Source organism: Diadema antillarum, unplaced genomic scaffold, assembly GCF_040938485.1.
Source record: "Diadema antillarum isolate AM-2024a unplaced genomic scaffold, OU_Dant_1.0 seq00001823_RagTag, whole genome shotgun sequence".
Taxonomy (NCBI): Eukaryota; Metazoa; Echinodermata; class Echinoidea; order Diadematoida; family Diadematidae; genus Diadema; species Diadema antillarum.
Window position 1 is genome coordinate 420,739 of NW_027272497.1, and position 12,049 is coordinate 432,787.

Below are 12,049 nucleotides of genomic sequence, written 5' to 3' on the forward strand. Positions count from 1 at the left end.
AGTCAGTCAGTCCGAGCTAATGTGCTGTCGACATAACTGATGAACCGAGCTACGCACACACACAAAACAGGCTCACTGCGACACAACTGTTGAGTGATGGACAGAATTCACCTACACGACATACACCAGGTGTTTGAGTGTGTTATCATGTGTTATGTGCATGTCTGTGTGTGTGGGAGGGTGGGTGAGTGGGTGTAGTACTAGCACAAACAGACAAGAGCCTCACCCATAGTGCACAAAATGAATTTCCATGTGTATTCTGTTGACTCATAAAACCCACCACTTTCCTTAAATACAAAATGCAGTTTGAAGTGAAATGCTTACAGACCGTTGTAAGGTAAACAGACAGCTCAAACTCACAGATAAACACTTCTATGATAGTGCACTCACATCAGGGTCTAAATCATAGCAGTTGAGATATACCAAGAGTGTATTCCAATACAACAAGACTTTCATGATAATATATAACTATTTTAAAGACATTCATGATAATATTATGTAAATAATTTTAGACCTTCTCATAAGTAAACAAACAAAAGGAGTATGTAACTTACGCTTTAATACATAATACAGTATTCATCGCATAATCGGGACAGGTTGGGAGTAGCAAACACGGCCCCTTCAAGCGAGGTGCCCGATTTCGCGATGAGTACTCACCACACACTAACGGCATACGACATGTACATGTAGTGCACACACACACACACACACACACACACACACACACACATGCATACTGACGTACTGTACATGTACATGAATACACAACACGCTACCCCTCGGCGCGACCCTCCAGCTCTCCCTGCATTCTCGCAATGATGTAGAGTAATCGCAACCGGGTTCGATTCTTCTGTCAAACACGCGTGTAGTGTACAATTGTACACGTAATCAATGTCAGCTCATAGTCTAGATTCATAAAACGTTACGTATTCGCACATACATTGAACCCTTCTCATCTTTCACGCTCTCCCTCCCACTCTCTCCCCCATTTCACTGAATACGTAACTGTTCATAGCCCTCATTTCAATCACGTAACTTTTGCCCAGTCACAACTGAGGAAGATAGTGACGTACACACAGATCACAGTGTACAGCTGTATTGAAAGTTGAAACCAAAGACAGTAGATAACAAGATACGAAGGCGCGCGATAACAATGGACTTTGCCCTCAGAGTGTATGACTGAGATTAAACAACGCACACAGCCTGGGCTGTATGAGCGAGGCATGTTTTTTATTGGATGTGAGTCGAGTAGGAATTGCAAGCGAGCACATGGCTTTGCTTATGTAGGGGAGAAGAATGTTCGCGAAGGCATGTGCTTTGCAATGGCATGGATACTTATACACGGCGCTTTCGTGGCTATGCATGTACATGTACTGGATGGACGGAGGTCAAAAACACACCAATCCGAAGCTTGCTTTGTCAGTTTGTTGTAAACGACAACTGATACGGAATCTTTTGAAATATTGTTGTGGTATTTTGGTAGATTTTTGTGTAAAATATTAACAAAATAAAAGATCGCTTGAAGAAAAAATTGTCCCGTTTATCAGAGGTCCCCGCCCGATTATCCAGTGAAAATAACGTGCGTTGGAAATGTTTCTGGGAAGCGTATATCATTTAAGCGAGGATCCCGATTATCAGATGCCCGATTATGCGATGAATACTGTACAGTAATTGACACCAGCAGCGGAAAGTTTTTTAGAGCACTGATATGACCCAGTGTCTCATACACTAATTCCAGACTGATCCAGGTTTGACTTATACAAGATGTAATGCTGAAAGTTGACTCTTGGACACAAATCATATTTCCTTACAGTCAAAGCAACGTACAAATGTACACATGAGTGAGGATGCTTGTCAAACACTGTAATGAGAATGCTTCATACTGTGTAACCTACCCTGCCACCTGCTTAGCTACTGCAGATGTGAACGTACTGAGGTTGATGGTAGGCTTTACTTCATTCTGGCCTAAGGCACTGCCTTCAGTGAGTGATGAGTGTGAAAGAGTACCACTACTTCAAACCCAATCAACTCTTGGGTTGAAGACACTATGGAGATCAAACTCACAGCAAATCTAACCAATGCTAGTAACACTATCCATTGGTAAGATTTCCAACCAGATTTAATTCACCTCAACCAACACATGAGGACTACCTCTGGTGGTACACAAACAGAAGATAAGTAAATTCAGAACCCTACCATTATATATCTATAGATCTCTACAGATAAGGAATCACATAAAAAAAAAAAAATGAGGTAGAAATTATCACTAATCTCATGATACATACTTATCCATCACACTGTCTGTAACCAATATATGCTCGAAGGTAAAATGCATATCAGCAAAACAACCCTTGAAGCTGTCACTGATTGCAGATTATGTATGGGAAACATTACTTTTAACTCATTTTCATATCACTGATTGCCTGATAAAGTACAGGAGATATCCTTGCATACCTGCTCATATTGTGATTATACAATATTTTGATATATTTAGAACATGTATATTGTTGAAGTTTTTTTTAGCATGACTTGTTTTATTCATTTCCATTTTTTGTTGAAAATGAAATGAATAAATATATGAAGTGAAACGAATTGAAGGAAATCTTCCTTTTCAACAATAGCTTCTTTAACACAGAGTAGCCTGACAGCAACATATGCAAGAATTGAACTTTTGAAGCAGATGAGAAAATCAAAAAGGGGTCTCCTTGTTTGTTTCTTTCTTTTTTTATGCATTCAGCTCTGAATTTTGTCTCAAAATCAAATATCAAACATGCTCACATAGTTGTAGTGTACAGTACATGACATCATGAAAAGTGAGTCATGATTTGCCGTGGGCACCTCAGCATACAGTGAATCCACGACGGAATTGTGAAACTGAATGCACATATGTGTGAGTCCCTCCAACGCGAAGCAACCTAGAGCAGTTGAAAATACCAGTCACTGCATCCCCCATTAGAAATAACGAGGATTGGGCGCCCTTTGGCAAATTCTGAACGTTTCAATAATTGTATAATTCAATCAACTTCACTACGTCACACAAATGCGCACATAGTTCTTTCAAAGGCCTTCAAATATAGATGCTGAGGATTATTTTTGCTTCATTTTGTTCTTATCCAATATATTCATTATCGAAATTTTTTAGCTGCATGTTCTGCAAAAGGCTGACTCTTGCACATTCATATTCTTTTTCTTTTTTTTCAAAGATGACATGGTTTCATCAAGCCAACACAAGTTATGCGAAGACATGAGGCCACATTACAATTGTAGGTGAATTGTGTCAATCTACTCTAAGCATGTTTTCTTGTATAAGCTACTTTTCAGTTATTTGCATACTATGCTCTCTATCTCTCTCGCTCTTGCTTTCCTGTTACACAAATTTGCACACATACAGTCAGAAAACACAACAGCATATGTTGTACATCTAAGGGTTTAACTCCCAACTTCTGCTTTTTACTGACTTCTCTCACCCTCTAACCTTCCCTCACAAAAAACAAAACAAAAATGAAAACAAAAATTGACTGTTTGCAACTAGCACTGTATGTACAATGAGGTAAAAAGTCTTCTCTACACACTTGTCATCATGGACTTTCCCATGCATTTCAACTTTGGTTGTACTGTAAAAGTGGAAATTTTCACAGCATTGAAATATTCACACATTTTGCGCAACCATAAACCAACGTGGAAATAAAAGTGCATGAATATTGTTTTGCTTGCTATTTTCCAGTGGTTAGCATCTTGATTCTGCGGAATTAAAAACACGCGAAACTCACCTCACCCGGCCAAGCGCGAAAAATTACTCGTTACATCAAATTAGTACATCAATACAAATCCATGATAACATATATGAACACTCACACAATCACACACATACACACACACACACACACACACACACATACACACACACACATATGCACATACACACACACACACACACACATATGAACACACACACACACACACACACACACACACACACACACATGCACACACACACACACACACACACACACGTGTATAGCACTGATAACAATCGACACCCACAAACAAAACCAGTGGGCCCTCTGGAGAGCATGCAATGAAAGTCAGGTGGTTTGCTCATCACGCAACTCACTGCACACGTGAGGAGAGGCTGAGAGATGGAGACAACAAACGAGCCAAATACCCAGCGAGGACGGCTCAAAGTGCTGTCGCGCTGATGACAAGAAAAACAGCTCCTGTAGATTATGCACTGATGTAATACGAAAACTATGCTTCACATATGTATTGGCCCAACATAGTCAAGTTCAATCAGTTTGAATTTGGGGAATCAAAATCTGGTCTCTAGATAAATTTTTCTAATTTTTTCCTCTTATTGGTTGGTTTTGCAGTAGAGCAAAATCCTTTTTTAGAGTTTAATCTAAAAAAAAAGAAAATACACTACGAACTCTAACTTACAGTGGAGAAAACTGAATGCATAATAATGAATAAAATGTAAATGAAACAGTCAATTCTATGTCTTACATGATCACAACTTCACATAGAAAATTCATTTATTATACCACAAATGCATGGTCTAAAATACAGATCAATGCACAGTGGGCGTACCCTTTTCATACATGAAGCTGTTGAGGATGGGCTGATTTTGCTATAACACGTATTTCCCATAGACACCTGCCTGAGTATTTGCGGGACTAGTCTTCAACAGGTTAGCAAGCGCACTGCTAGAGACACAGGTGTGTACCATATTCACACAACACAAATGATAAAATGAGAGAGATTTCTTGGACTACGAACCTTGTGGCAAGAAGTGAGTTGCTCTGGAACGGTTTGCCCCACTCTTCCCTCGTGAAGGGCACGCTGTCGTACATCAGCAGGTCCTTGTCTGTGATAGCGACAAAGACGGGTTTCCATGCCGACAGATCTGCCTCCGTGTGACACTAGAATGGTAGAAAAGTCAAGGACCGGCAATCATCTCCTATTTGACATTTCTTGTGTGTATTTTTACCTAAAGGATTAGGTAAAGAGAAAAGTCTTCAACTATGAAAATGATTCCAACTGTAATTGACTATCACTGTTGATATAAATGTGTATATCTCATATTGACATATCAGGTAATCCTCTAAGAAGAGCTCTCAAATGCTTTTGACATTTACAGCAGCATGGTTGCCTATGGTAACAACAAGTCTAAACGTGAATTACTTTTCAGATGAGCAACCTAATGCTAAATATTTTTTGTAGGAATACTTAAGATATTTCTGAGCAGGAAATATATGTCTTAGGTAATCTTGAAGGGAAGCAAATGATGAAAAACCCAGTGGTATCAAATCAGCTTTTCCTTTACGGTAAAAATTTAACTATAAATAATTGACTTGTGTTATCCTGTTCTTTTATGACTGACTAAAATGGTTTAAAAAAATGAAAACAAAAATGGCACTCACCCAATAGATAAGTTAGTCTATTTCATTTAACGATATCATGTTATACTTCTGTTTATGACCAATCTCTTCTTAAAGCAACATCGATGAATAATCATGCATCCATCTGTGGACGCTATTCCACGGCAAACCTCTGGGGCCAGTTTCATTAAGATTGATCGTAAGGTGCAATCAATCGCAAATTGCGTTTCATTAACAACTTTGCAATTGATCGCAAATAATGATCCATCTACTGAAAGTTACGCCTGATTTTTCTTGAAATCAAGCGTAAGTGCTTTTATGAAACAGAACTTACGCTAAATATTGAACTTATGCTCGATTCAAGAAAAAGGCCCCTGGCCTCACCCACCTGTTCACATAACCACCCCATGTGTTTGACCTCTCTGCTCCCCGGCGCTGAACGGAGGATGTCGTTTGCCTCTGACACCGCCTGGATCGCCAGCAATGACACATTGGCATGAAGCGCGCTGAACCACTCGTTGGCCGAGGTGGCGTCCGTGCACCTCAGGAGGCATGAACTGCGCCCGTCGGGCGAGTGTAGCTCAAGAGTTCTCTGTTCGGGGTCGTTTATCGTTAGATTCCGCGTCACATAGCACAATTTCAGTGGGATGACCTTCATCTCGGTCCAGTGGTTCCGCGTGACCTGGGCGTTGGCGCCGGGCTCCTTGATGATGTACGGTGAGGGCGTGTCCCATCCTACCTCGCCAATGATGGTACTCCGCCTGAAGTATGGTGTCACCTCCCGCAGGTACTTTACTGGAATGGAAACAAATTAAAATGTAGAATGTTGTCAGTACACCTTAATTAAACACCTAGATTGACTTGTAGTAATTACCTTCACTATATGCTGTAAAGAAAAAAAAAAAGATGAAGTGTAATAACATGGCTATGCAGCAGTTTGAAAGCAAACTAATGTTCTCAGTGTACCAAAATGTGAGAGAACAGCTGTTCTGATAATTTCGGGGGGGGGGGGGTTGGCTTCACAATCTTTTCTTTTTTTAGTCCACAACTTCCAATAAAAGGGACAAAATGTACACATATTCTTCTATACCAACAATGTGATGAATGTTACTGTAAGTTTTCAATGATGCCCCTTTCAACAGTTCTCAAGCTTTCACTTCTCAAGAACATTGTGAATTACAATAAATATTTTCTTTGCACAAAACTTTCCAAGAGTGTAAACACAGAATCTAAGGAAAGAAAACTGTAAAAGTCATTCAAAATATACAGACACTTAGATTTATGGGACTCTTTTTTCAAACTTTCTAGTAGAGGTCCTGTTTACCTTTGGGAGCAGTGATTTCAAAAATGTTCAAGATATCACATTTGATGCATATGTGTGTAGGTCTTTTGTATCACAAAACATCCTACCACATAAAATTTTTGCAATAAAGCCTATAAGAAGATATCAGTGTAATTCTCAATAAACTGCAACTGTAGATGGTTTAGTCTGGAAACATTTTTATTATAACTATTGTTCACACTTTGTGTATCTAACAACACTTAACATCAATCATATGGATTCAAATTTTTACAGTGGTTGTTTCTATCCCCAACTCACATTTTAGAACGATTTTAAAGCACTAATGCTGGGTTTTTGTTTCATCTGCAAAATGGTAAATTAACCCCTTTAAGAGAGCTTCCGAGTGCCTATGCCCACTGCGCCACTCCTGGTAAATTCGCTGTATGTAAGGATGTGTATCTGTGATAATCTAGGACTGTTTCATGCTTGATGAGCCGTGTAAAATCTTTCCACCACAATACATCCAAAATTTTGATATTGAAATTATAGCACCATATGCTTGTGTTGACAGAAGCGATCAGTGCCAGTGCCTAATGTAAACTGTCTGTCAAAATGTGTATTGTGAAATACTACATCATTTCAACAGTGACAGACATGGAAAAATCCTTTCTGTGCATCATAGCTGAAGCTGCAGATCCAGCTATTTGCCGATGATTTATGGCTCAATATCTGAGGGTAAAACTGGAGGGGGGGGGGGGGTTTGCAATAGTGTCAGAGTCAAGTCATAAACTGGTGGTCAATGGGTGAATTGGACTGTCACTGCCATAAACTCCGCCCACTTGACAAATTAATTAAGTGGTCACGCAGAAACATCAGGTAGTATTCTGGTAGTATCCACACATTAAAATCACACGAATGAAATACAGCAAGTAGCATCAGGCTGCAGGGTTCAAAGCTGACCTTGGTAGACGGAAGCTTTGATTTTTGTGACATCACAGTTAATTTACAGGACAAATGCATCTTACACTTTTTTTTTTCATGTTCCAGGAATGTAAACTGCGACAATGACATCAGAAAAAGTCTCCATAAGGTAGACTGTTGAAGACATTTAATATGCTAGGTTGGAAACATAATATTGGAAATATAATTATAAAGATTAAATTGGAAAAAAAAAAACCTCAGATGCCAATACAACCAATATGATACACACATGTTCTTCATAAATCACCAGGCATTTAAAACAAAATGCACTTTCAATCTCAATCAAACCTGCTTTCACATATATTTAGCCAATTTATTGAAGCTGATGGTCCACAAAACATTCTTTTTTTAACTTGAAAATGGTCAATAGCACAATCAGGGTATGCAATTGTGTAACAGGGCAAAAATGAAAAAACTTGGTGAAAATGCTTTTTTTGTTGTTTGTTGTAGCTGAGTGTTCAAATTTTCATTTCATGTAAAGAAGGAGTCAAAATTTTGCATTAAACTGCGCATAAATTAGCATTTAAATTAGGGGTGTCGAATTACATTAAAATGACTAATATATTGGAAAAATTCATTATAAAAAAGGAGAATGTTTTTATCATCTGATATTGCTGTTAGATATTCCTGATAAATATTCCTTTCATTCACCACCAGCACATAGCCATGACATATCACAAAATATGAATGAATTTCATATTTTCACTTCTCGAAATGGATGATCAATTTTGTAGGCATTATTTTGAATTCAAATAAAACCACTTTTACATATTTTATCATATTTCACTTTTGCCAAAGAGTGAAGAGGCGAAACTTTCAGGAATAGGTAACAGACATATAGTGGCCATTATTACAAATTTTAATGAAATTAGGGCTGGTACTTTGGAAGATATTATATTTTTCATCAAAAAAATTATCTGTACAGTTTGACCTTGAATGTGCGCACAGTGTTTCGATCAATTCTCATATTTGTAAACACAGATAGAAGAATGAATGTGAGATTTATGATGACTTGAGTTGATATCCAAGCTGTGACACTCAAACAATGACATATTAAGCCAAAATACTGTTTTTGCTTATGATATCTTTAGAAATTGAACAAGCATTGAAATATGAACACTGAACACTTATCATATGACCTTCATGCAGTATAACATGGGCGTGTATTGCACTTTTTATGCTCAGCAATTTGTAAAAATATAAAAAAAATAAGTTCCTATTGCTCAAATTTGCTAAAATTTTCACACAATAGATTTCTACATATGTACAATTCATGGTTAAAAAAACAAGGATATTCAATAAGGGGAAAAGATTCTTTAAAGTAGTCAAATTAGGATATACCTCACTGAAAATACTGAAAAACGGCTGCACTTATTTTACTCAGCATTTGAAAATGGCTCAAAACTCAAAACTGGCTGAACATTTATTGGCAAACAGCGCACCATATTGTAGTGTGTCTTCAGTACTTTCAGGAAAAGCAGAAAAATAAGCTGTTTCTCCATGTATAGCTGTACAGCATGGGTTAAAAGGTTACAATGTCACAAAAATAAGCCAGCATTACACTCCAACCAGGATGGGACTTCAGACCTTATAACTTTCTCCAGCTGAAAGAACCACTGTTTTTTATTGCATGCAAGCAATGCCAGGAAAAAATCCATTAATTTGATACCAAACACATAGGGGTAGACTTAAAATATGGACCTCAAATCTTGATTTTACGTAAGTTGTAAAACGCTTTTTTTGACGCATTACGTGGGTTTTGGGGGACTTTTTGGTAATTAATCTTTAATAATTAACAGTAAATGAGAAGAAATTAGCTATTGTCTTACCACATGTGATTACTGATGTCTTGGCATGCTGCATGTGAATTTTTAAGTCAGTTGGTGCATTTTTTTAGAAGTTACAATTTTTTAAAGTGAGAAAGTCATGATTGCATACCCTGATTGTGCTTATCACCAAATATGAATGTTGATGTAATAATGTTTCCCTTTTTATATTTGCTTACAGAATGCTCCTGAATAATGAAGTTTCAATGTTAAGAAGAAAGGGAACTACTGCCCACGACTGGAAAAGCAAATTCCTTGGGATACTGGATAAATTTCATGTGGCAAGGACAGAACCAAAGTATGATTTTGACTCCTCATGTGCATATCCCGCACAGACCTTTGCCCTCCCAAACGACTTGTTTTACTGCCCTGATTGACTGCTGTAAAAACAGTGCCAGAATCGGATGAGATCAACATTTTGTCATCGTTAATGGAGTAATTAATGGCCCTCGTCGACTGGCTAAACGCGGACGATATACGACCCAGTCAACTGTGTGTGTCACCTTTTGATCTGTTTCATGGTACATGGTACAGCTGAGAGAGGCGATATGCTAGACCCTGGATTTAAAGGGGCATTCCAGACGACTTTCATAATTTCACATCGTGTAGTACACAAATTGACAGCTCCATGTATAGATTTGTGGAATTTATTGTGGTCTTTTAGCAGAAAAACCAATACTCCGAAAAATCATAAACAAATTAGTCTTGATGACATAGGAGCCAACTAATGCATTCTTATGGTGAGGCTGCCATGTCATCATCCTTGTTCATAGCAATTTGTTATAAATTTTGAAAACATTCTTATTCCTCATCCCAATCACTATAAATTCTGAAACTCTGTACTCAGTATAAGTAATTTATTGTTGTTCAATGTAAAAATCTGAAAATCATCTGGAGGTCTCCTTTAATGTGCCAACAGCTTGCCTGTGATCACAAATGAAATTTGCACAGCAGACCACAATTCAATGACCATAACAAACTGAACCATTATGGCAAAATTCAGACATTATGATGGTTTTAAGTACAAATTGGCGTCACGGACCTGCTTTGACTTTTTCTTGTTACGTGTTGTTGTTTCTTCAATGTTTTCATAAATGAATCTTGTTTGAATGAACCTTTCACCATTTGACTTAACAAATATCCCTGACTAGACAAAATCAAAATCTACCTCACATTCATGATTCAAAGTGACAAAGCCAAAAAACTGGTCTTTAGACCAGCGCTGGCAGGCACCCAATGGCAAACAATACCATTTACATAATCTTTGCCACCCAGCATTACATGGATCCCTCATCCTCCCCCCCCCCCCCCCACCCCTCCCAAAAAAAAAAAAAAAAAAAAAAAAAAAAAGGTGGAGGCTAGGTGAAGCCAGAGGAAAAGCTGCCAGTGATGTATGGAACCTCTGAAATGGAATTTTGAGCCAAGCATGAAATGCCTTGGGATTTGCTCTTACCCTTTCCCTCAGCATAGGAGCCTACTTTATGAGCCAACCTCTGGAATCTGACAATGGAAATGGATCATCCATTTATAAATACCCCACGAATACACAACCCAAATACCCTAAGAATACACGAATCCATTAATAATGTCTTGCTATTTGAAGCCCTGTCGTTGTTTTGGTTCATACATTTAAAAGTATCACAACATTTACAATCATGAAGATGAGCTAATTCTGATCTAGATACAGTGACATACAAAAGGCCATGTCTATAACAAAACAAAAATGCAGATACACTACAGTCAAACCTGCTATAGTGACCGCCTGTTTATAACAGTTACCTGCTGTATATGATCACTTAACTCAATTCCCTGCTATAGAAAAGTGATGTTTAAAGACCCTGTCTACAGCGGCCACCTGTATACAGCAACCACTTCTTTTGTCTCCCTTGGGTGGTTGCTATAGACTGGTTTGACTGCCATTTGACTACCAATTAGTGAGCGCAAAAAAAGAAATGAGATTTAGGTGATGATATAATGGATCCATTAGACCCCCCCCCCCCCCCCCCCGACATACATAAGATCAGTACATTTTACAGTAAATTTGCATTCTTCCCATCAAACATAACACTGTGTTTCAGTAACCATGCAATGATGACTAGAAAAGAGCCACCCTACCACTGCCACACTACTGACCTACAGCATGATTTCTAGTGATATACTTGTGCTTTATTAAACCAAGTGGAAGCATTGTAAGTTGATGACATCAACATCTCAGCTAATTTCCAGCTGTGACTAATATCGTCATCTTGGTGAAAGCATTCATGTGAAACTTTATAACCCCATAAAATGTTGTCTCATTACAAGTTCAATTGTTATGAAAGCCAATTGTTATGAAAGCTTCATCAATCATTGGTTGGCTCTTTCCCACTCCTGTTTATAGCCAACTCGAAAATGGTATAGAATAGCACTTTCAATAGCTTTGTGGGCTTATCTCAGGAAAACTGGGATCAACACAAATCCCCCTTGAAGATTGAGTTCTAGAGGTTCAGTTGCCATGACTCTACAGCTTCCTCCACAAACCAAGGCTCTGGTCTTGGGAGGTCTACAAACATCTCATATTACACATAATGCTTGGAAACTTA

General features: G+C 38.2%; 1 protein-coding gene across 1 annotated transcript in view; it reads right to left on the reverse strand.

Moving 5' to 3' along the window:
* LOC139712585 (beta-1-syntrophin-like) overlaps positions 1 to 12,049 on the reverse strand; it is an 87,841-nt gene that overhangs the window by 32,753 nt on the left and 43,039 nt on the right. Inside the window, exons 2-3 of the mRNA XM_071624393.1 lie at positions 5,767 to 6,173; positions 4,777 to 4,919 (exon numbers count right to left, since the gene is read on the reverse strand). Coding sequence (XP_071480494.1) covers positions 4,777 to 4,919; positions 5,767 to 6,173 — 550 coding nt within the window. The remainder of the gene's footprint in view (positions 1 to 4,776; positions 4,920 to 5,766; positions 6,174 to 12,049) is intronic.